This window comes from Dendropsophus ebraccatus, chromosome 1 (assembly GCF_027789765.1).
Source record: "Dendropsophus ebraccatus isolate aDenEbr1 chromosome 1, aDenEbr1.pat, whole genome shotgun sequence".
Classification (NCBI taxonomy): domain Eukaryota; kingdom Metazoa; phylum Chordata; class Amphibia; order Anura; family Hylidae; genus Dendropsophus; species Dendropsophus ebraccatus.
In genome coordinates, this window is record NC_091454.1 from 141,691,249 (window position 1) to 141,718,024 (window position 26,776).

The 26,776-nt window shown below is 44.6% G+C and overlaps 2 protein-coding genes across 2 annotated transcripts in view; one reads left to right on the top strand and one right to left on the bottom strand.

The window, feature by feature from the left end:
• Positions 1–219: 219 nt before the first annotated feature.
• On the bottom strand, positions 220–15,450 carry IDH3A (isocitrate dehydrogenase (NAD(+)) 3 catalytic subunit alpha). The gene is made up of 11 exons (XM_069980480.1): positions 15,347–15,450; positions 12,856–12,918; positions 11,143–11,226; positions 6,097–6,211; positions 5,806–5,993; positions 4,673–4,806; positions 3,874–3,976; positions 3,726–3,790; positions 2,933–3,017; positions 1,595–1,747; positions 220–1,339 (listed from the first exon to the last, which is right to left on the bottom strand). The coding sequence occupies exons 1-11, from the start codon at positions 15,377–15,379 to the stop codon at positions 1,256–1,258; spliced, it is 1,107 nt and encodes a 368-aa protein (XP_069836581.1). The 5' UTR covers positions 15,380–15,450; the 3' UTR covers positions 220–1,255.
• Positions 15,451–15,531: 81 nt separating this feature from the next.
• Positions 15,532–26,776, top strand: part of CIB2 (calcium and integrin binding family member 2) — a 58,293-nt gene continuing 47,048 nt past the window's right edge. Inside the window, exon 1 of the mRNA XM_069980500.1 lies at positions 15,532–15,596. The gene's annotated coding sequence lies outside the window, so the exon portion shown is untranslated. The remainder of the gene's footprint in view (positions 15,597–26,776) is intronic.

Consider the following 26,776-nt stretch of genomic DNA (forward strand, 5'->3'; position numbering starts at 1 on the left):
AAAGGAGCTGAGGTGACGATATGGAGATCAGACCCCTCGCTATCTCTTACTTGTCCCCTTATCCTGCGGATAAGGAACAAGTTATTTTAAGTTGGAATACCCCTTTATTACTAACTGATGCTTTTACACACAGTTCAGTACGTTACTATTGGCGATTCACACCAGTCTCAGTGTTCATAAGAAATTCTAGCCAGAAATAAACAGTACAAAATCTAATCATTTTTGGTACACCTTGCACATTTAATGAACTTGCATAAAAAAAAAGTGCAATACGAACAGAGCAGCGCACAGATAACAAGTACAGGATAAGCTCCCCCAAAACGTTATAATAAATAGAGCTTCAGATTAAGGCAAGACAAGACATTCATAAATGTGGGCTCTGATTTGGACTGTGCTTTATCCCACAATTGAACAATGTGCTGCAGCACCCTCTGGTGGTTGATCAAACCACTGTTCTTGAACAAAAGGAGTATAGTTTGGTATGAGATGGTACTTAAAATAACACAGTTATTAGGAGTTACACAGGCCAGGGCAATTCAGCTGCAGATAAGCAAAACCATAAGGCTGTCCCCTTTTTGAATGTCTATCTACTTTTCCTGAGCCTGCATGAAGAATTTATCTGAAAGTAGCTACAAAGGCAGCTGAAAAGAAAAAAAAAAAAAAAAAAAAATCACCCATATTGCACTTAACCGGGACAGGGTGAAAAATATGGATTGTAAGGATAACGAAATGTTATATACTATTAGAATGGCCATTTGAGTTGATATGATAGATTCAAATCTAATATGTATTGTAGAAAGGATCAGATGAGAGATGTTGCAGCAGCAGCAATGAGTGTACAGTGATTTTTTTTGGTCTCCCTCAAGCAAGAGTCAGATGTCCATTTTACGCAGCTGAGCTGACAATTCAGAAGGGCACAGCTTATACTGGTGAATACATTTACACCATCACTGTTATTCTATAACACACTTGCAGTCTTTCTTTAATATACAAACATATAGATAGTATAACCTCTCACTCTTTTCTTGTTTGTAGATTTAACTGTAACACTCTTCAATGCAAAGTAATTTAAATGGGTGGGTTCAGTATTGTCTTTTCTTCTATATCACAAAGATTTTCAGGACATTGAACCACATCTTTGTATTTTCTATTGCTCACTGTCAATGAAGGGATAAAGAGATAAAATCAGGATCAGCAAAACAGGATGTGCGTGTGATATCAGCTGGCCAAGCTGGGTACAGGAACCTGTGAAAACTTAGTCGCTGTCCCGTATTCTGCGACAAATTTCTTCTGTGAAATCTGAGCACTTTGCGTTTCCACCCAAGTCTTTAGTTAGTGTCTGTGAGAGAAAAAAGTTAATGATAAAAATAGAAAATATTTAGTTAACATGTGAAAACATCTATTTAGACCTTAAATGTGACATTTAACCAATGAGACAGTGGCTGTATAACAAAGCATTTACTAAGAAGAGCCCATGACGGGTTTACTTACTCCTAAAATAGAAAATAAATGTAAGGCATGTAAGCCTAGACTGATTACCCCATTTTAACCACCACTGTCTCTTGAATTCATACCAGCCGTCGTCTACTCTTACCTTGCCAGCTTTTATGGTTTCATAGCAGGCGTTCTCTATTTTGCGTGCGTGTTCCTGTAGCCCCATGTGCCGCAGCATCAGAACAGCACTTAACAGCAGAGCAGTAGGGTTTGCCAGGTCTTTACCTGCTATATCCGGGGCAGTACCATGGACCTAAAAATGAAAGAACTTATAAATCCAAGTTTCCTTTAGCAGTCAAACATAATAAACATTCTATTAAATGTGTTACGGGGAGGAAATGTGCCAGCACGCGTCGATTCCCAGGTGTCAATCAAATCCGACTTTTTCGCTTCATAATAATCTATAAAGTGAAACAGTTGGCTCTAAGGTCAGCCAGGGACCCCTAAAGCTCCCCAAGCAGTATCTCAATGAACCACAATTGAGTCCCGCTGCAACCAATAACTTTTGATATGACTGATGACATGTCAAAAGTTTTTACAAAGGACAGTAATGCTTTAAAGGAGTCCGGCAAAATTTTTTTATTGAAGTTTTGTATTGCCCCCCCCCCCACACACACACACACACACAAAAAAAAAAGTATACAAATCACCAATATACACATTACGGGTAATGCTTACAAAGTGCTTTTTTCCCTTTCCCTGCACTTACTACTGCATCAAAGCTTCATTCCTGGATAAAATGGTGATGTCACGACCCTAATCCCAGAGGTGTGCGGGCTGTTGCTGCTGGACAGGATGATGGCATGGGGACACTGAGCATCCCCCTGCTATCATCCTCTCCAGCAGCCACAGCCCACACAGCTCTGGGATTGTGACACCGGGTTGTGTCGGGTTGTGACATCACCATTTTATCCAGGAAGTGAAGCCTTGATGCAGCAGTAAGTACAGGGGGGAAAATATTTTATAAGCATTTCCCGTAAGTGTATATTGGTGATTTATATAACTTTTGGGGAGCAATAAAATACTTTAATGAAAAAAATTTCACCGGACTTCTTTAAGCTATGTATATGGAGGTTACAATTCTTTTTATTGGTGTAATTTATATAAAAGTTAGCCAGTAACTTGCAGTTGTTAGCTCAAAAGAACAACCTTTAGTTGAAATCTTGTGGGCAGGGACTATAGACAAGCATATCTCCATCTGGGAATCCAGCAAATACATAGACTGGCTGTACAGATGTAAACAAAGACCATCTATTTACACCTATTGCCAAGATTTCCACTCCAGAATAACAGTGTACACAGTACAATAAAATGTTTATAATGTTTATAACCACGTTGTACCCATATGCAGAATTCTTAATACTCTTATACATAATTCTTAATGACTCCAGTCGAACATGGGAAAACAAAATCATATGTATTAATTAGGTTTATTTACCGACTCAAATATCGCCACACCATTAGCACCAATGTTTCCACTTGGTGTAACCCCGAGACCACCAATTAGTCCAGCACACAGATCACTGTGTAAGGGGAGAAGAATGAAAAACATTATTTCCTTAAGCAGTTACTTTTTTATTGTGGAGTTTAAAATGGGTGTCACAGGTGCTCAGTTAGGTGACATTATTTATCAGGATTTAAAGAGGTCTTTTTGGTCAATTTGATTCATGGTCCTTGAATACATAGCGAATAATGACAGGAGCAGAAAGCGTACATAGAGCAGTGGCTTTGTTGGGCTACTGCAGATCAGTTCCCATTTACTTTAATAGTAACTGAGCTGTGATAACTCAGCATGGCCACTACACAATGAACAAAGCTGTCTGTTTCTGTCTCTTTACTGTACACGCAGCAGCTGCAGCACTAGTAAACAGTTGAATGGCAGTGGTAAAGGGTGTAAAAAAACAAAAAGAGAATCAAGTTTTATTTTACTTTTCATTTTTTAGGCATCATTTGCGATTTTGACAAATAAATAAATGTCAAATACTACTCCAAAACTGCCCATTAAGACACTATATATATATATATATATATATATATATATATATATATATATATATCCTGATATATATTAGCCCAACGTAAGCAAAAAGGATACTTTTTCCCCCCGAGTTCATTTAACAAAGTCCTACGGATACTCTTAGAATGAACGCTGGGAGCTTTTCCTGGTATACAGGCTAGGCATACAACCCTAATTGGACCTTATTTACATGACATTTTACATTAAAACAAACCTCAAGATGTCTCCATACAAGTTTGGCATTACAAGAACATCAAACTGTGTGGGATCCTGGACCATCTAAGGAGAAAGAAATAGAATAGAATCGGGAGGGAACAATGGCACTTGGCATCAGAGAATTAATTTAAAGCTTGAGCGCTTACATTGAGACACACTGTATCCAAGTACATTTCATTAAACTTAATGTCTTTGTAGTTTTCAGCAACTTCTCTGCACTTCTTCAAGAAAAGCCCATCAGACATCCTCCTGAAAGCAATGACAGTAAACTTATCAATAGAGGATATATGCAAATCTAACTCAGGAATCTAAGAGTTTCTAAAATAAGTCCTAAGGGTACAAACTCACTGGGCGAATCTGCAGCGAGACCCGCTGCGAATTCCCGCCCTGTACACATATGGGCAGACAAACTTGCAGCAGTATGGACATCCTGCTGCGAGTTTGTCCGCAGCCCGCCCCGTTAACCTCCGGCTGCCGGAGCGTATACATCACCCTCTCCCCGCTCCGGCCTGCTTCGGGGCTGCCGGAGTCTTCACATCCCGCTCAGCCAATCAGTGCGCTGCAGTGGGGCAGCGCACTGATTGGCTGAGTGGGACATGCCGGGAACCCCCGAAGCAAGCCAGAGCGGGGACCAGGTGACGTTTACGCTCCAGCCGGCGGGGGTTAATGGGGCGGGCTGCTGACAAACTCGCAGCGGGATGTGCATCCTGCTGTGAGTTTGTCTGCCCAAAGTCTGTACAGGGCGGGGATCCGCAGCGGGTCTCGCTGCTGATCCGCCCAGTGAGTTTGTACCCATAATGAACATCCTAAAAGTTGTGAAATAGCTAGCATTTTACTTAGTACAGATACATTACCAGATGGATCCATTACATGTCAATTGGAGGCAATGGCGCCAATGTGTAGAATGTTTTACTTTTCTACCCATTTGTCTGAACAGGAACTCACATGATATTGGCTTTGTGCACTGCTGTCACAGTGCTTCTTTGGTTGTTTCGCGCATATTCAAAAGCAAACTCTGCAATTCTGTGGCTGGCTTCCTCTGTTATCAGCTTAATGCTCTGAACTACTCCATCCACAATCTAGAGGAAACCAAGCAGCATTAGGGAGAAAATAATATTGCGATACATGGAGAAAGGCATCTCTTACCTACATAACAGTTACCGATATTAGTAGTGCAAAAGAACGCTATGCAATATTGTTATTAATAATATAAGGTTGGAGAAGGAACTGAATGAGAAAGTTAATATTTTGCTAGAATTACTCATTTATGAGCTATGTTATCAGATAACATAAGGCCAGGGTCTTTTTTTTTTTTTCTACCCATGAACAACAATCACACATTATGCTTGACTCCTTTCTTGTACTCCAAGGAATAGCTTTTTCTTTTTAAAGTCATGTTGCCTAGGGGTAAAAACAGAAGCTATGGTATGCCTACTGTTCCCCATCTACATGATATCTGTGACATGTCACATAACCTTACACTGGAGGCACTGAAAATAACTATAACTAGGGCTTACTTTAAGTATACTCCAAAAACCCTGCAAAATCAAGCTAGGGCTTATTTTGTGGGTAGGTCTTATTTTTGGAGAAACAAGGGTTTTAAAGGGGTTATCCAGTGTGGGGGCACTTTTTTGGGGGGGACCCCAGCGGCGGGTCACTCATCGCGGCGCTCCAGTCCCCGGCCGCTGCCTGGTGTCTGACGCTGCCCAAGACGCTACGTCTCAGGGACGCTCAGCCACTCAGTGAAGGAGGCGGGATCCGTTTGAAGTCCGCTCGGATCCCGCCTCCTTCACCGAGTGGCTGAGCAGCCCTGAGACGTAGCGTCTCGGGCGGCGTCAGACACCAGGAAGCGGTCGGGAACCGGGTACCGGAGCGCCGCGATGAGTGACCCGCCGCTGGAACCGGGGAGGTGAGTGGACGTCTTTTATCTCAGCCACCTCCTCCCCGGTCCCCCCCCAGAAAGTGCCCCATGCTGGAGCACCGCTTTAAAGATTATTAGTTTTTATGTCAGGGAGCAGTTAAGCTACACTCCCCAGAAATGACAATTCCCCACAGACTACATATACAGTGTCACGCACCACATGCTCAATCCCACTGTATTCTCCTTCAGTGTTCTCTCGTATGGTAACCAGGTCCACATCAGTGTAAGGAGTTTTGTAGCCCTCAATGGTGACACATGGGCGCACATTAGCATAAAGATCAAATGTTTTCCGAAGTAAAAGGTTCATGGATGGATGTCCAGCAGCAATTGGTGTCTTCAAAGGTCCTGATAAGCACAGGGGGAGAGTTAATAAATCAGGGTGTAAAATCTAATACATAAACTTATAATAATAATAAAAAAAAAAAAAAAAAAAGAGAATACAAACTACCTTTGAGTCCCATCTTATTTTTATCCATGGATTCTTTGGCTTCCGGAGGGATCATCCACCTGCCACCAGGTCCCTTAATGGCGGTGACATTCCTCTCTTCCCACTGGATAGGTGCCTGGAAATACATTAGGAGAAAATCAAGTATACTGATACTCCACTTAACTGTATATGCTCCTATAGTCTTGGGAATTAATGCTAAATAGTATCTTGTGAATCAATCAACTACACAGTACACACTTGTGTGTGTGTATGTAATATATATATTATATTGAGCTTACCTTGCGGCAGGTTGTAAATTGACTGTAATTTAGCAACAGTATAGGGGACAACTAGCTGGCTGTTACACCCTCCAAGATCAGCTTATGGATGTGGAATACCTTTTATTTTGCGATACCCTTTAAGCCCAATTCCTGTCTGTTTTCAGTATGTATGTGTATATATATGTATATATATACACATACATACTGAAAAAAAACAGACAGGAATTGGGCTTAAAGGGTATCGCAAAATTAAAAGGTATTCCACATCCATAAGCTGATCTTGGAGGGTGTAACAGCCAGCTAGTTGTCCCCTATACTGTTGCTAAATTACAGTCAATTTACAACCTGCCGCAAGGTAAGCTCAATATAATGGTGTCTAGATAAAGATGGCCTATAGACATAGGGAAAATGAAGAATTAAACAGCATACATTTTATTTGTTTACTTCTCTATTCTATACCGCATAATAAAAAAAATATACCAACATATATAGGCCTGACTGGGTTATCTTTTAGAACCTCCATTAGGTTCATAGGGAGCTATGGATACACAAGGAGTAGCGTCGAGCGGATCTGTCAAAATGTTTGGGTTCACCAATGTTTTCCAAACGCTCTACGTTTGATTCCCCATGGCTGCAGAAGTTGGATGCTGCCCTAGAGAGTCCTGGAAAACATGGATACAGTCATAGGCTGGAGAGCAGAAAAGGTCCTACCTCTTTTGCTCTCCAGCGCTCCTCTTCGCCCGACCATGATGATAATTTCCGCACACAAAAGGGGGGTAGTAGCAAATTGCATGCAATGACCAATAGCTGCCCACTGTTACTGATGTCCCGGCAACATCGGGTAGCTATAGAACATTGTATGCAGGAGCAACTGCAGGCAGGGTGGGAGGGCTGGGATGAACAGCAAAAACTGAACAGGCTGTGATAGTGCCTCTTCAATGGACTGATTGGTGGGGGTCCTAGAAGACAGACCACCAGACTTCATGTGCTTAATCAGATTAGGCCCTCTTCTTCCACTGTTCCATGATTTGGTTCTGATGCTCAAGTGCCCAATATAGAAACTTTATGTCTCTTAGGCAGCATTAACACTTTCAGCAATTTGTCTTTCAATAGCCCCTTCGTGGGATAAAACTAGTAAGGTTACTATTACACAAAGCATTTATCTGCCATACTTGGCTGATTGCTGGCCGATCTGTCTGATATACGCTTCATGTAATAGCTAATGCTGAAATACAACGATCAGCAGACATGCACGATGTCAGCTGATCGCTGCCTTTTTGCATTAACCATTTTGCCGATAACAATAGCAACGGTCCGCTGGCTGACGTCCCAAGCAATAGGAGTGGTGGCAGCAGACTGCCACTATCTTCTATGGGCTACCCAGACAATCTAAAGATCATCCTGGCAGCCCCTCCCCCAAGCAGTCTGTGCATGTAATAGCGCCAACAGTGAGCAGGGAATGAGAACCAAGTGAGCGCTGCTTGCTCCGACATATCAAGCCGTTTAATACAGCCTTAAAACCAGACACGCTAGTTGCTCTACAAACGCATTACTAATCCTTGGGCAACCCTATTACCAGTTGTTTTTACTTTGGTAGGTACCAACTACTACATATTGGGAAAATCCCACAAATCTACTACTTTGGTCTGACCCAATAATCTAGCCATCATAATTTAGCCCGTGTCCAAATTTAACACATGAGGTTCAGGAACAGACTGCTCACCTTCTGCCTAATACATCCCACGCAAAAAAGGAGTCAGTGGAGCCTCGTTTGCGAGTCTCAAAACACGGGAAAAGCCAGATATCGCTAGCCTGTTGCCACGGGGTGCCTCCAGATGGGGAGAGCAACACACCACCCTGATAGGTAGCCCCTTAAGTCCCACTCGGTTTCGAGTATTGGAACATAAATAGGGAAACAAGAGGGTGGCCCCTTTTGAGTCAATGTCTAAATCAAGGTGAGAATATTGCGACATGACAAGGAGTAATTGTCATCAGATGTAAGTCCCTTTACCTGTGTGTGGATAACATCATGGCTGAAATATATGGTGTAAATACTAGTTACATAGTTAATACGGTTGAAAAAAGACACATGTCCATCACAGATACTAATGCACAGACTTTTTTTCCAAGATGGGGGGATGGGGCTCAAGTCTCTCTTACATGAGAATACTGAATTGCAAGTATGCAAAACAAGCTAGATGAGTTTAGGTATGTGGAACCCACGTTGATGTGCACATAACAGCCCAGATTAAGCAAGCTGCCTGAAACCAAAGCCGCCAATAGCGACCAATCACAGCTCACATTCCATTTTACCAAAGCTTAAAATATAATACAGGAAATGTGATTGGTTACTATGGGAAGAACCAGATAGTGTGGGTTTCAGGCAGACTGATAATACTAATCCATTATCCAAGAGAAAATGATCTCAGCATAAACATACACGTTTATATATATACAGACTTTTGGGTGTTTACACACAAACTCGGGTTCTAAAGGACTTGATACAAACATGTTTTACATCATAGTCCCATACAGATATCGTCTCTGGCGTCGGTTAACCGACCTCAACTTTGCCAGGACGGTATCTGTGGTATTTTAACCCTCCCCCTCCCTTGGCACTAGGAAACTGATGCTCACGCTCCCCTCCTGGCCACTGGGACACCATCACCTCCTCCTTATTGACCGCTACACTCTACAGCAGGTGACTGGTCACTCCGCACAGCTTCTGGCCTCGAGTCTCTCATCAGCTGCAGTGATCGTCTTCCACCACAGGGGAGCAGTGTGGCAGGCCGGGGGCGGAGCCAGTCTCTCTCATCCAACTGTGAGGAGACAGGAGGAGTCGGCAGTGATGGGTAACACTCATCGCCCGGCCTGGGCTCCTAGCAGGAGACCGCCGCTCCCATCACTGCCCAGCTCAGCACCGTGCACACCGTCCTGCCGCGAGGGAGGAGCCTTGTGCCGGTAGCGGCCTTTTGTACAGTCATGTTGGCCCTTCTGCTCTGGAGGAAGGAGATGGAGCTCACCCTGGTAAGGTTTGGGGACAGTGTTATGTATGATGTGCGGGGGCTCATCACTTGGATGGAGGACAGACATCTTGTCCTGTACCACACAGATGTGCTATGTGAGTTTACCCTCAGAGGAAGCAGGAGCTGTGTATGGAGGGGAGAGGCACAGCAACTGTCCGATGGGGAGGCCTGGGGACTTACATACACGCCTGGTATGTGTATATACTGTGTGTGTGTGTGTGTGTGTCACACATGAGATGGAGATATATATAACAGATAAAGCGTTAGAACGGCACTGTGAAGACTTGCAGTCAACAAGCTTCCAGCTTGAGGGTGCATGACTCAGGTAACCGACCCCAGGTACCTTCAGAGTAGTAGCGTAGAAAGGGGAGAGATGGCACTCCAAAATAAGGTGAAGGTGTATTTTATTCACCCAACATGTGTGGCAACGTTTCGACTCTGCTCTAGAGTCTTTCTCAAGCTTGAGAAAGACTCTAGAGCAGAGTCGAAACGTTGCCACACGTGTTGAGTGAATAAAATACACCTTCACCTTATTTTGGAGTGCCGTCTCTTCCCTTTCTACGTTATATATATATATATATATTTTTAGAGATGAGCGAATCGCTCATCTGAATATAATGCTTTGTTCATCAAGCCGCTTGCCTTTCAGCGCTGCTCTGTTTCCTTACACTTCACCCTGGGTGTCGAGGAAAAGCTGGATCCAATCCTGGGAAACAAGGAGAGGAGGAGCGGCAGGGAGCAGAGCAGCGCTGACACACACACTAGGATAGATGAGCTGATATATTACATGAAACCGCTGTACCAGCCTGGGCAGCTTTCCTAGTCTGCACTGCTCCTACAGCTGTAGTGTGTATGTAGCTCTATACCTGTAAATACACGTCCTGTAGTGTGTATATACTATGTACACACTACAGAATGTGCATATACAGGTATACAGCTATGTAGTACATACCTCTCTAAACATGATCTGTAGTGTGTACATAGCTGTATACCTGTATATACACATCCTGTAGTGTGTACATAGCCGTATATTTATTTATACACATCCAGATCTTTGCAGAGACCCCCTAATAATGCCAAATAATAATGACTATAGACTAAATAGCGCAACCCTGTGTTTCTGCTCAGTGAGTTACTTTTTAAAAAAAAAAAAAAACTTTATTGAAAGAAAATATCGCCAGTTTGGCATGGCGAAGTGGATGTGGTTTGCAAAAAGGGAAGTGCCATAATTATTGTTCAATTATCGTTACCGCGGCTACATGTACGATTAACCGCGATATTGATTTAGGCCAATATTGCCCACTCAGGGAGTGCTAAAGGACCACTGAAAGGAGAACTCAGGCGAAAAGGATAAATACAATGCAGGGAGGGGGTGCGGGAACATAAAGAATTTACTTACCCCTCTCTCCCACTGCATTGCCACTCACATCATACATTATATAACAAAATGTTTCCAACAAACAGCCGGTTATGTAAAAAAAGAAAATCTTACTTTTAAAAGAAAAAAAATTATAGCTTCCAGTTTAGTTGGATTAAGCGAATTGTAAGGTAATCACTTTGTTTAGTGTTTTTTTATATTTTAAGTTTTTTCATAAAAAACAACAGAAAGGCATGGGTTCAACAGCGAATCCACAGCCATAATACAGCAATCATGAACATAGCTAGCCAAACAGCATGGAATATATTCAGACATTATGGTAATCACTCTCACAGATGTAACATTTGCAAAAGAAAAGTTTTTAGTTACTCATCACACTTACTTTGGCTGCCTCAAAAATCTTCACTACCGCTGAGGAAATTTCTGGTCCTATCCCATCGCCTGGTATGAGTGTGACAGTCTGCACCTGTGAAAAAGAAACCGACTGTGAAAGTATTCCTTTCAGCAGCCAAGATGCCACTGGAAGTCATAAACCAAATGTCAAGGCTACTACGCAGGAAAACAAATTCTGTAAACACTCTGGACAGTCTAGTGTAGTGCTGCAGTCCAGACTGTGGACTGCAGCAGCCTCGCACCAACACACGAATATATAGAATCCTGGAGAGGAAAACTGCTTTGGGGGCAATGGGGATATGTCACCAAAAGAGGAAAAAGGGAAGGGGTTGTATCAGTGAAAAATAAGGGGCCACATAGCTGCTTCACAACACATGAGCTGGACACACATCAGGAACTACGGCTTACTGGCTTATTGTGCTGGTGCTTGGCAGGTGAGGTAAAATAAGTAAATGATGTTGTGAGAACAACTTCTTTTGTTGGGATATTTACTGTGTACAGAGAAGCCTGTGCTCCAACACCATAAGAGTTTGGTCTCATACACGGAAATAGTCACTAGACTAAACCGAAACCAAGAAGATGCTAAAAGCATTCCAGTCAACAACAAGTGACACCCGGAAGGGCAACCAAACAGTTATAATTAGGCTAGGTTCACACTGCGTTTTTAGCATCCGTTTAACGTATCCGTTTTTTGCAAAAAACGGATTGCAAAAATTGGATGCATTTGTGTGCATCCGTTTTTGATCCGTTTTTCCATTGACTTCCATTATAAAAAAAAAAAAAAACGGATCAAAACGGATGCGTTTTCTTGATGCACAATAAAGTACTGTTGACACTACTTTTTTTGACCGTTAAAAAAAACGGATACGAATGGAGGAATCACAAATGACCTTTTATACCAATCTCTCAAGTGTATCCCCTCCTATCAACATGATAGGGCTTTTCAATGCTTCACTATAGACAGAAAATGAAAAATAGAAAAACTACATAATGTGCATTGACCATGGGGCTTCTCCCTCTCTTCAGTGACAATGCATCATCCTCTGATGTCACAAGAGGCTTGGCTGGATGTTGACTTGAGCTCCAGTCCCATCCCTCTAAGTGACTCACCCTCTCCAGCCTACATCTGAGCAGACAAATAGTAAAAGAAGTAGGTGCTGCACCTTCACCGATTATGTAACAGTCCGCAGTAATATTAGATGTTCAGCAACTGGGAATAACAAAATATAGAACCAAGACCACCAAAACAAATCAATCTTTAGTGGTTTCAGAACTGGGGAAGGTAGGTTGGGAATGCAGTATGCTTCTGCAGCAGGTTTATTTTTACCTTATGTCGGAGAATCCCTTTAAATGAGTGCCGGCTAAGCACACACATTATAGTCATGGGGAAAGGGGGGGGGTCACAGTGGTCGAAACGCAATTAATCGCTTTGTATTCCCTACTGGTAGGGGGTAACTTTTGGACATGGAAATGCCCCTTTAATGTCTTATACTATACCCATCCACAGTTGCTATGTGAAAGTGAGGGCATTATGTGGTCTAGTGTACAGTATTATAGGGCAAATCAGGTTACAGCATGAGGCAGACACCGCACTCTTTCATTTGTTATACCAAGAATTGTAATTATTCTCTCAAGGCAATAACTGAAACATTTTTTAAAAATGATGCCAGGTACAGAAGCCAAGTGCCACACATATACTCACATGACTAGAGAATGCCCTGCCTCCATTCTGGGGAGCAGCGATAGCTCCTGCCAAGCGACTGATCTGTAACAAGATGTAACAATGTCAACACTAAAGAAAAAAACAGAGCTAATCTCATAGTGATATATGAGAAAGATACACACATTTTCTCAGGCTTTCTCAAATGAATCTTGATTTTTTTCAGGATGGCTGCAGATTGCCTTTACCTCCTATTATTAGGTTATTTTTACTCCCAATCCTATGCTCATTAAAAGGTGCTAGCGGCAGGGTGAGACAGAGGTAAAAGGAGACATGCAGAGAGGGTAGAGGTGTTTATAGTTAGGATTAAATCTAACCCCAGTGCTGGATTAACGGCTGACACTGTTGGCTACTGTTCTACACTGCCTCCATGCTGCTGCCACTTCTGAGGGGATGCTGATATCTGGATTCCTCTTTTTATTTTTATGTGTGCCGTGTATAGGAGGCAGAGCGAAGGCTTCCCTATTAGCTCAAAGACAATTGAAAGCACAAACACAACACAGGTTAAAGGGGTTCTCCAGCATTAGAAAGACATGGCCAATTCCTTCCAGAGAGAACATGACTTTCCTCTACAGTTCAGGTGATTTTTTTGGAATTAAGTTCAATTTATTTTGATGGAACAGAGTTGCAGCTGTTGAGCAAAGTTGCAACGCTCGGCAGCAGATTCCCGCTGTCTGCCCGCTCCGTGGAGCGGGCGGATACAGCGGGAGTAACGCCTGGAAAACTGGGATACAGCCTATGGCTAGGGCTGTATCCCAGTTTCCCAGGCGGTCCTCCCGCTGGATCCGCCCGCTCCACAGCAGGAATCATTACCGAGGGTTCGGGTTCGTACGAAGCCGAACCGAACTCTGTTCGGACCATCCCTACTCTGAACCTAAACGCTCAGCATTTGATTCCTGACGGCTGGAGAAGTTGGATGCCGCCCTAGTAGTGCCAGGAAAAAGAAAGGATACAGCCTATGGCTATGTTCACACTACAACGGCCTTGATTAATACAAAACTAACGTAGTGCTGCAGTCTATGGAATCCCGGCTGGAGTGTATACACATAGTGGGAGATTTATAAAAGGGTGTAAATATGCACCTGGTGTAAACTGCCACAGCAACCAATCACAGCTCAGCCTTCAGCTCTGGTAAAATATAAGAGGAGCTGTGATTGGTTGCTGTGGGCAGTTTACACCAAGTGTATATTTGCACCCTTTAATAAATCTCCCCATAGTATACACTCCAGCCAGGACTGCTAGCGGCCACGCAAAAACCTGGCATGTCAGTTCCCTCAATGGAGCATGCGGCTCTGGCCGCACGCTTTATTGTGTGCAGCGGGGAATTCAGACGTGGGCGCACAATGATGTGCCCGCTTCCAAATTCAGTAAAAATAATGATCATCAGTACATCTTCAGTAACACTGGCCGTTCAGTATGTATGTCAGTACAGTATGTTGGCCTACCACTAATATAGGGACCTGGGGTGAATCCTCAATGACTATACACTGCTGGCCTAACAGAAAAATGGTAAAAGGCAGTTCTAGCAAACAGCTAAAACAACTACTATATGAAATAAGTAATCCAGTAAAGTGCAGTGGAGTTTGCTTTTGTGCTGATCTCTTAAGTTTCACCCAGTGTTGCTACCAAAAAGTGTATTACCAGTGGTCCATATGTAGGAAAGAACTTGCTCAAACTGAACATGTGGGATATGTGTCTGTGCCATTACCTATGAATTCACTGTAACTATGCAGAATTCCCACAGGAACACCACTAGCACATACACAGCATAGCACAGTGACTGACAATAGTGTCGAGACACTGCCTGGCACAATGCACATGCATTGCACAGTGCTGGTACACAGCCTGGCACAGTACCCATATACAGCATAGCACAATGCACATACATAGCACAGTCTTGGTACACAGCCTGTCACAGTACCTATATAAAGCATAGCACAGTGCACATACATAGCACAGTCTTGGTACACAGCATAACACAGTACCTATATAAAGCATAGCACAGTCTTGGTACACAGCATAGCACAGTCTTGGTACACAGCATAGCACAGTCTTGGTACACAGCATAGCACAGTGCACATACATAGCACAGTCTTGGTACACAGCATAGCACAGTGCACATACATAGCACAGTCTTGGTACACAGCACAGTGCACGTCTCATGTAGGAAGATGCAGTGTGCATGTAGTCGCAGCGTCTCTATCCTCCTCAGCACTGCCCGCCCACTCACGTCCTGCACATTGTCAGCCCACGGTGTACCCCCGGGCCACTCACTGCTGATCACATGTGTAACCTCAATAACCTTGTGGTCAGGTCTCCGGGCTCACACTACCGTGCGCATCCTTCCTGTCCTCCTACACATTCCAAGCCCCTCACTAGCCGCAGTTCCTCCCAGAGGGCCAAACCGCCCACCCTGCCCACTGTGGCAACTTCCCCGTTCCATCCCCTCTACTGAGTCTTATCCATCACATACCAGTGACCTCCAGGCGCTGCCAGCCATGTTCATGCGGGACCGTGAGGGGAGGAGCAACAAAGTGACGTGCCGAAGACACGCCCACAACCTTTGCGGAAGTTGCTTCAGAGCACCGGAAGTGCATGTTGCTTAGTTACAGGAGGGAATAATTTCTTAGCTTGCTAGAGGAATGTGGAGCGGTCCTGGTGTGTGTCAGTCATGCAAAGCAACAGGAAGGCGCACTGGGACATTGTACACAGAGATTAATAGGGTGCTTTGCATAAGAGAAGGGTGGCATAATCTTACAATGGTTTCTCCTTTTATTATGGCAATTTTCGGGGTGCATAGTTCAGTGATTGACAATTGTAATGGGAAAACTGTGAGCTGACCCTGCATATGGCCAGATTATCAGACTTTCTGCATAGGTGAATGGCCAGGTGAGACTGGGATCCATATCAGTGTGATTGTGGGAAAATCCCAAATCAGCTTTAGGCTATGATCATACATTGTATTTCGGTCAGCATTTTGATCAGTATTTGTAACCATAATCTGGAGTGGAACTGAGAGAGAAAATGTATAATTTGCATGAGTTCTGTTTTTTCAACCCACTCATGGTTTTGGTTGAAAAAATACAGACAAAAATACTGTATGGGAACATAGCATTAATGTTCTGAATGGGAAACCAAACTCAGTTGTAACCTCATCACACTGGATGTGTAAGCATCTAACCTGGCATCTAACAATTATGGGCTATAGGATGTATAATGCCAGTAGAGCTGGTAGTCATTACAGTCACGGCAGAGATGAAAATTGCCGTTATAATCCAGGCACAAAAAATGACCCGTATTATGCAAAAGAAACACAATAACAATGTAAAAGGAATATCAGTATTTTATTTTTTTAATCCCACCTCCCACTTGCTCCTCAGAGGCTGGAGGAGAATATACACGTTCCCAAATATTAGTATTAGCATTGACCCACTTCCAAAACTACAGCTACAGTAGGCAGCATAGAGATTAATGATTATCATTGGATTTACAAAAGCGCTAGCACACCATGAAGGTTGGCACGCATGTTATGTTGTAACGGGATTACGCTGACCTTTAATGATAAGAAAGATTTCAAAGTCCTAATACAGTAAATCTGACCTGTGTCATGACATGGGGAATTCAGAACACAGTCTATATCACACTTGGCATACTTTATACAGCTGAGGTACATGGTACTATAAAATATACTGGAAAATAATGGACGCATGTAGTAGTGTTCACAAATAGTCCAGCATCATTAACCCCTTTGAGTCCAGGTTTACTTTGACTTTTCTATATACAGAGCCCTATGAAGCCTTTTTTGCAGTGCTACTTTATCATAACTACGTTCACTTTACTAATAAATGTAAGGTGAAACTAAAATGAAAATATTTGCAGTGTGAAATAAAAAAAAAAAAAAAAAAAGCAATTTATCCTCAAAGGTTCAGGTTCACACAATATCCTTAACCCCTTAAGGATCGGGCCTGAAATGGCCTTAAGGACCGGAGCAAATTTTATGAATATGACCTGTGTCACTTTATTCATTAATAACTTCGGAATGCTTTTACCTATCCGGCTGATTCTGAGATTGTTTTCTCGTGACATATTGTACTTCACATTTCTAGTAAATTGGAGTCAATACTTATAACGAATCTTTATGAAACAAAAACAAAATAGCGTGAAAAAATTTGAAAAAATGCATTTTTCCAACTTTGAAACTTTTCTGCTTATACAGAAAATGGTTATGCCACATAAATTATATATTAAATAGCATTAGCAAAATGTCTACTTTATGTTGGCAGCATTTATTAAACTATCTTTCATTTTTTTTAGACAATAGAAAACGTAAAACATTAGCAGCAAATTTCCAAATTTTCAGTAAAATTTCAAAATCAGATATTTTTAGGGACCTGTTCAGGTTTAAATTGTATTTGAGGGGACTGTATGTTAGAAAGCCCCACAAAGCACCCCATTTCAGAAACTGCACCCCCCAAACTCTGCAAAAGCACATCCAGAAAGTTTTTTAACCCTTTAGGGGAGTCACAGATATAAAAGCTAAGTGTGTAAGAAATTAGAAAATTTTATTTTTCTGTGCAGAGATTTTATTGTAATCCAATATTTTTCATAATTATGAACCTATTACCAGAGAAATGCACCCCAATATTTATTGCCCCGTTTCTGCAGTTTATAGAAATACCCCATATGTGGCCCTATTGCGCTATTTGACGCAACCACAAGCCTCAGATATGAAGGAGCGCCTAGTGCATTTCAATGGCTCCGTTATATTTGGTCATTTTTGACTGTACCACTTCAGGTTGGCAGAGGCTCTGGGGTGCCAAAACCTAAAAAACACCCCTAAAGGGACACCATTTAGAAAACTACACCCCTCAAGGAATGTAACAAGGGGTGCAGTGAGCATCTGGACCCCACAGGTGCTTCACAGATTTTCCGAACAATGTGGCGTGAAAAAAGACAAAAGTATTTTTTACACTAAGACGTTGTTCTAGCCTTCAATTTTTCATTTTCACAAAGGGATAAAAGGAAAAATAAAAACACAAAACATGTAGCGCAGTTTCTCCCGAGTACGGAAATACCCCACATGTGGACATAAAGTGCCAAGCGGGCGCAGGATGAGCCTCCAAAGGGAAGGAGCGCCAATTGGCTTTTGGAAGCTGGATTTCACTGGAATGGATTTCAAGGGCCACGTCGCATTTACAGAGCCCTCGTGCTGCCAAAACACTGGAAACTACACCCCTCAAGGAATCTAACAAGGGGTGCAGTGAGCATATGGACCCCACTGGTGACGGACACAAATGTGGAACAATGTGACGTGAAAATGAAAAATTTCATTTTTTCACTTTCACGGCACAAATGTGCTCGTCATCAAGGGGTCCATATCCTCATTGCACCCCTTGTTAGATTCCTTGAGGGGTGTAGTTTCCAGAATGGGGTCACTTGTGGGGGGTTTCCACTGTCTTGGCAGCACAAGGGCTCTGTAAATGCGACATGGCATTCATCATCCATTCTAGCCAAATCCAACCTCCAAAATCCAAATGGCGCTCCTTCCCTTCGGAGGCTTGCCCTGCGCCCACATGGCGCTTTATGTCCACATGTGGGGTATTTACGGACTCGGGGGAAATTGCTCTACACATTTTGTGTTTTTTTTTCTCTTTTTACCCCTTGTGAAAATGATAAATTCAAGGCTAGACCAACATTATAGTGTAAAAAATGTAATATTTCATTTTCACGCCACATTGTTCCACATTTGTGCCCGTCACCAGTGGGGTCCATATGCTCACTACACCCCTTGTTACATTCCTTGAGGGGTGTAGTTTCCATAATGGGGTCACTTGTGGGGGGTTTCAACTGTCTTGGCAACACAGGGGCCTTTTAAATGCAACATGGCCCTCGAAATCCATTCCAGCCAAATCCAGCCTCCAAAAGCCAAATGGCGCTCCTTCCCTTTGGAGGCTTACCCTGCACCCGCATGGTGCTTTATGTCCACATGTGGGGTATTTCCGTACTCAGGGGAAATTGCTCTACACATTTTGTGTTTTTTTTTTATCTTTTAAAAAAAAAATCATGACAAAAAATCATGACAAGATCAATGATTTAGAGTAAAAATTTAAAAAAAAATTACACTAAATGTTGGTCTAGCCTTGATTTTTTTCCATTTCCACAAGGGGTTAAAAAAGAAAATAAACGCAAAACGTGTAGGGTAATTTCCCCTGAGTTCAAAAATACCCCACATGTGGACATAATGTGCCATATGGGCACAGGGCAAGTCACCAAAGGGACAGAGCGCCATTTAGAGGCTGGAATGGAGGGTGGAGGCCATGTCGCAATTACAAAGCTCCTGTGCTGCCAGGACAGTAGAAACCCCCCACAAGTGACCCCATTCTGGAAATTACAGCCCATAAGGAATCTAACGAGGGGTGCAGTGAGCATATGGACCCCACTGGTGACGGGCACATGCGTAGAACATGTGCCGTGAAAATAAAAAATACAATTTTTTTCATTTTCAAGCCCCAAATGTGGCCGTCACCAGGGGGCCATATACCCGCTGCCCCCCTTGTTAGATTCCTTATGGGGTGTAGTTTCCAGAATGGGGTCACTTGTAGGGGGTTTCTACTGCCCTGGCAGCACAGAGGGTTTATAATTGCATCATGGTATCCTCTAATGGGAATGGCGGCCATACCTACTTAGCTGGGGAAAAGGGACAATTCTAATTTATTTGGGGGTATTAGGACAATTATTAGTTTATAAGGTTGAAAATGACAGGTGTCCATCAAATTCAACCTGTGTTGATCCAGAGGAAGGCAAAAAAAAACCCTTGTAAGGCAGACGACAGTAGCCTCATCACTGGGAAAAAATTCCTTCCCGACTCCATAATGGCGATCAGAATATTCCCTGGATCAACGTGACCCCTGAAATAGGAATAAGGGACAGAATTTAGATAATGTAGGACTCCAATGACGTGTGGTACGCCTTGAAGCGATCCAGTATGCAGAGGCCGGGGTGATCAGGACAGGCGTCACACTGGAAAATGGCGTCCTTCCTGATCCCCCTGTTACGCCAGACTCTGCACTTCTTCTGGGGTCTCCCGTTCTCCTGTGTGTGGGATGTCACCTGGAAAATGTTACCCAGGGGCGATCCGGGGTCCTTCATATCCAGAAGCGCTGGGTCCGCTCCATGGCTGCTAAATATTAAGGCTTTATTACTACTTCTGATATTTTCGGATCAGGCTGCAAGCTACAGTAGCTCGGGCAGCTAGGGACCGGAAGAGGGGGTGCTGGTATAAAAGTTATCCCATACAGGTCGTAACCTTTATCCAGCAGTGGAAAGATCAGTTCCCAAACGATCTTCCCACTAACTCCGAGGATGGGGGGGGGGCATCTGGGGGCTGGATTCGGGTGTCCCTTCCTTCATACACTCTAAGGGTACGTGCACACTGAGGAATGGCGAAGGATAACCCTTTGTGCATTCCGCAGCTGGCACCCACCGACAGACTGATGCGGGCACGCGTCTCCGTCCGTGTCATAGACTCCATTCTATGCACGGGCGAATTCCGCTCTCCGTCCAACATATTCATTCTTTGGACGGACGATGGAATCCGCCCATGCATAGAATGAAGTCTATGACATGGATGGAGACACGTGCCTGCATAATTCTGCCGGTGGGTGCCAGCTGCGAAATGCACAAAGGGTTATCCTTCGCCATTGCGCAGTGTGCACATACCCTAAATCTGTAAGTGTACCCTGAGGTACTCTCACAGAGTTAGTAGAATTTCACGCCATACCGTCATCTCTTATTGGGACGGTACTGGCGGAAAAGACGTGTCTGGGAGGCAGCGTACGCTACGCTACCCCCAGATACGTCATTGGAGGATGAGGATGAATGGAGGAAAGAAGGATCCCCCATTCATCCTCACTGGCTGTTTCGGTGTCGGAGGCAATAATAGCGTATGCGTTCGATTCCGAAAACACGCCGGGGGCCACTTTTATATAGGGATTGGTATATAGGGTATGTAGTGGTGTAGTGTCAAACTTTATTCAATGTAGTGTAGTGTGGTGTAATGTAGTGTTTTTTACGTGTTTTTTTTACAGTAAGTATAAAAAAAAACCTACGCCAAAAATGGTGTTGCTGATAAATGCCGCGCTTATCAGCAAACCGTGGCAGTAGGATATAGAAAAAAACACCCTACGCCAAAAAGGAGGAGTTGCTGATTAGCAGCGCACTTTTGTGCGATGCTGATCAACACTCAGCGGCGATAGGGTGCGGAAAATAGAAAAAAAAAATTTGGAAAAAAAAACCTTTATTACATACTGAACATCCCTATAGCTGCTGATAAGTGTATTACACTTATCAGCCGCTAGAGGGCAGCAGAGCGCAAAATTCGAAAAAAGACGACGCTGGAGCTGAAAAAAGCCGAAGGGGACCGCACGGAAGAAGCCGAAGACCCGACGAGAAGACGAGGACGCCGCGAAGTCGGAAGACGCCGATCAGGACCCCGGGACAGGTGAGTAATGTACAAATACCTGCTCTGGACCCCTCAGCTACCTAGCTGAGGGGTCCAGAGCAGGTATTTATAACTTTTGGGGACTTTGATCGCCGTGAACGGCCGGTCGGTGGTACCGTGACCACCATTACTTTTTACAGTAATGGCGGTTGGTGCCGTCCTCGGACAGCACCAACCGCCATTTTTTCCGGGTCATCGGGTCACCGATGGCCCGGAAAGGTTCCGATCGCTGCTATTGGCTGATCTGAACTGATAAGCTAATAGCGGCGATCGTCGGCATGGGGGGGGTTAACAACCCCCCATGCTGACAGGGAGAGATGGCCTGCAGTGTATTTCTGCAGGCCATCTCTACCGATCGCATGCGGCCGGTCCGCGGCGCCCTCTTAAAGGACCCGCGTACCGGTACGTCATGGGTCCTTAAGTGACAGTGATCCATGACGTACCGGTACGTCATGGGTCCTTAACCTCTTAAGGACATAGGACGTATGCGTACGTCATATGTCCTCACTTGCACTTCAAAGTGGGGCCGCGCGGCGGCCCCGCTTTGAAGTGCCGCGATCCCGGGTGCCGCGAGTAGCCCGGGACCGCTGCTATTAGTGGGCACGGTCTGATCGCCGTGCCCGCTAATTAGCTGATCGGAGGCAGCTGTCAAAGTTGACAGCTGCCTCCGATTACCGGAGGCAACGTTTCCCTGGGGTCTAGTGGGGGAGATCGCTCCTCCGGGACCTTGTCCCGGAGGAGCGATCTCCGTTACTGATGCCGGCCGGGGACGCGTCCAACATGGCGCCGTCCTCGGCTCGGCACTCGTTCGTTTTCGGCTGCAGCAGCCGAAAGCAAACGAGTGCCGATCTCATGGATCTCTGCAGCATATCTATGCTGCAGAGATCTCAATGAGAGATCAAAGTATATATACTAGAAGTCCCCTAGGGGGGCTTCTAGTATATGTGTAAAAAAAAAAAAAAAAAAGTGTTGTTAATAGTAAAAAGCCCCCTCCCCTAATAAAAGTCTGAATCACCCCCCTTTTCCCAGGTTTTAAATAAAAGTAAACAAATAAATAAATAAACATGTTTGCTATCGCCGCGTGCGTAATCGCCCGAACTATTAATTAATCACATTCCTGATCTCGTACGGTAAACGGCGTCAGCGCAAAAAAATCCCAAAGTGCAAAATTGCGCATTTTTGGTCGCATCAAATCCAGAAAAAATGTAATATAAAGCGATCAAAAAGTCGTATATGCGCAATCAAGGTACCGATAGAAAGATTACATCATGGCGCAAAAAATGACACCTCGCACAGCCCCATAGACCAAAGGATAAAAGTGCTATAAGCCTGGGAATGGAGCGATTTTAAGGAACGTATATTGGTTAACAACGGTTTGAATTTTTTACAGGCCATCAGATACAATATAAGTTATACATGTTATATATCGTTTTAATCGTAACGACTTGAGGAACATGCATAACAAGTCAGTTTTACCCCAGGGCGAATGGCGTAAAAACACATTTCCCCCAAATAAAAGAAATGCGTTTTTTTTTTTTCAATTTCACCACACTTTGAATTTTTTTCTGGTTTCGCAGTGTACTTTATGCAAAAATTCAGCCTGTAATTGCAAAGTACAATTAGTGACGCAAAAAATAAGGGGTCATGTGGGTTTCTAGGTGGAAAAATGCAAGTGCTATGACCTTTTAAACACAAGGAGGAAAAACCGAAAACGTAAAAAACGAAAATGGGCCATGTCCTTAACCTCTTAAGGACCCATGACGTACCGGCACGTCATGGATCACTGTCACTTAAGGACCCATGACGTGCCGGTACGTCATCCCTTTAAACGGGCGCCGCGGCCGGCCGGGTCCCGATCGGGGGAGATAGCCTGCTATAATACATAGCAGGCCATCTCTCCCTGTCGGCATGGAGGGTTGTTAACCCCCCCCATGCCGACGATCGCCGCTATTGGCTGATAAGCCCATAGCGGCGATCGGAACCTTTCCGGGCCATCGGTGGCCCGATGACCCGGAAAAAAATGGCGGTCGGTGCTGTCCGAGGACGGCACCGACCGCCATTACTGTAAAAAGTAATGGTGGTCACGGTACCACCGTCCCGATCGCCGTGAACGGCCGGCCAGCCGGCCGGCCGTTCACGGCGATCAAAGTCCCCACAAGTAATAAATACCTGCTCCGGACCCCTCAGCTAGGTAGCTGAGGGGTCCGGAGCAGGTATTTGTACATTACTCACCTGTCCCGGGGTCCTGATCGGCGTCTTCCGGGTTCCCGGCGTCCTCTTCATCTTCGGCTTCTTCCGTGAGTCCCGATCGTCTCTTTCCGGCTCCAGCGTCGTCTATTTTCGTATTTTTCCGGCTCCAGCGTCGTCTATTTTCGGATCTTGCGCTCTGCTGCCCCCTAGCGGCTGATAAGTGTAATACACGTATCAGCCACTACAGGGATGTTCAGAATGTAGTAAAAAAAAAAAAATTTTTCCCAATTTTTTTTTTTTCTATTTTCCGCACCCTATCGCCGCTGAGTGTTGATCAGCATCGCACGAAAGTGCGCTGCTAATCAGCAACTCCTCCTTTTTGGCGTAGGGTGTTTTTTTTTTATATCCTACTGCCACGGTCTGCTGATAAGTGCCGAACATAAGTGCGGCATTCATCAGCAACACCATTTTTGGCGTAGGTTTTTTTTGTATACTTACTGTAAAAAACACGTAAAAAAACACTACATTACACCACACTACATTGAATAAAGTTTTACACTACACCACTACATACCCCATATACCAATCCCCATATAAAGATGGCCCCCAGGGTGTTTTCGGTGTCGGACGCATACATTATTATTGCCTCCGACACCGAAACAGCCAGTGAGGATGAATGGGGGGTCCTTCTTTCCTCCATTCATCCTCATCCTCCTCATCATCCAGTGACGTGTCTGGGAGTAGCGTAGCGTACGCTGCCCCCCAGACACGTCTTTTCCGCCAGTACCGTCCCAATAAGAGATGACGGTATGGCGTGAAATTCTCCAAACTCTGTGAGAGTACCTCAGGGTACTCTTACAGATATAGGGTACGTGCACACTGCGGAATGGAGAAGGATAACCCTTCGTGCATTCCGCAGCTGGCACCCGCCGGCGGACTGATGCAGGGGCGCGTCTCCGCCTGTGTCATAGACTCTATCCTATGCATGGGCGGATTCCATTATCCGTCATTCCATCAACACGTTGGACGCAGAGCGGAATCCGCCCGTGCATAGAATGGAGTCTACGACACGGACGGAGACGTGCGCCTGCATCAGTCCGCCGGCGGGTGCCAACTGCGGAATGCACAAAGGGTTATCCTTCGCGATTCCGCAGTGTGCACGTACCCTTAGAGTGTATGAAGGAAGGGACACTCGAATCCAGCCCCAGATGCCCCCCCCCCCCATCCTCGGAACAAGTGGGAAGATCGTCCGGGAACTGATCATCCCACTGCTGGATAAAGGTCACCACCTGTACGGGGATAACTTTTATACCAGCACCCCCTCTTCCGCTCCCTCGCTGCCCGAGCTACTGTAGCTTGCGGCACGATCCGAACATATCAGAAGCAGTAATAGCGCCCTAATATTTAGCAGCCATGGAGCGGACCCAGCGCTTCTGGATATGAAGGACCCCGTATCGCACCAGGACAACATTTTCCAGGTGACGTCCCCCACACTGGAGAACAGGAGACCCCAGAAGAAGTGCAGAGTGTGGAGTAACAGGGGGATCAGGAAGGACACCATTTACCAGTGTGACACCTGTCCTGATCACCCCGGCCTCTGCATACTGGATCGCTCCAAGGCGCACTACACGTCATTGGGGTTCTACATTATCTAAATTCTGTCCCTTATTCCTATTTCAGGGGTCACGTTGATCCAGGGATTATTCTGATCGCCAATATGGAGTCGGGAAGGAATTTTTCCCCTGTGATGAGGCTACTGTCGTCTGCCTCACGAGGGGTTTTTGCCTTCCTCTGGATCAACACAGGTTGAATTTGATGGACACCTGTCATTTCCAACCTTATAAACTAATAATTGCCCTAATACCCCCAAATAAATTAGAATTGTCCCTTTTTCCCAGCTATGTAGGTATGGCCGCCATTCCCATTAGAGGAGGCCATGATGCAATTACAAAGCCTCTGTGCGGCCAGGACAGTAGAAACCCCCCACAAGTGACCCCATTCTGGAAACTACACCCCATAAGGAATCTAACAAGTGGGGCAGCGGGTATATGGCCCCCTGGTGACGGCCACATTTGGGACGTGAAAATGAAAAAAATGGTATTTTTTATTTTCACGGCACATGTCCTACACATGTGCCCATCACTAGTGGGGTCCATATGCTCACTGCACCCCTTGTTAGATTCCTTATGGGGTGTAGTTTCCAGAATTGGGTCACTTGTCGGGGGTTTCTACTGTTCTGGCAGCACAGGAGCTTTGTAATTGCGACATGGCCTCCATCCCCCATTCCAGCCTCTAAATGGCGCTCTGTCCTTTTGGTGACTTGCCCTGTGCCCATATGGCAAATTATGTCCACATGTGGGGTATTTTCGTACTCAGGGGAAACTACCCTACACGTTTTGTGTTCATTTTCTTTTTTAACCCCTTGTGGAAATGGAAAAAAATCAAGGCTAGACCAACATTTAGTGTAATTTTTTTAAAATTTTTACTCTAAATCATTGATCTTGTCTTGATTTTTTCATTTTCACAAGGGGTTAAAAGATAAAAAAAAACACAATGTGTAGAGCAATTTCCCCTGAGTACGGAAATACCCCACATGTGGACATAAAGCGCCATGCGGGTGCAGGGTAAGCCTCCAAAGGGAAGGTGCGCCATTTGGTTTTTGAAGGCTGGATTTGGATGGAATGGATTTCGAGGGGCCATGTTGCATTCAAAAGGCCCCTGTGTTGCCAAGACAGTTAAACCCCCCACAAGTGACCCTATTATGGAAACTACACCCCTCAGGGAATGTAACAAGGGGTGTAGTCAGCATATGGACCCCACTGGTGACGGGCACAAATGTGGAACAATGTGGCGTGAAAATGAAATATTAAATTTTTTACACTATAATGTTGGTCTAGCCTTGAATTTATCATTTTCACAAGGGGTTAAAAGAGAAAAAAACACACAAAATGTGTAGAGCAATTTCCCCCCGAGTCTGTTAATACCCCACATGTGGACATAAAGCGCCATGTGGGTGCAGGGCAAGCCTCCGAAGGGAAGGAGCGCCATTTGGATTTTAGAGGTTGGATTTGGCTAGAATGGATGATGAACGCCATGTCGCATTTACAGAGCCCTTGTGCTGCCTAAACACTGTAAACCCCCCACAAGTGACCCCATTCTGGAAACTACACCCCTCAAGGAATCTAACAAGGGGTGCAGTGAGGATATGGACCC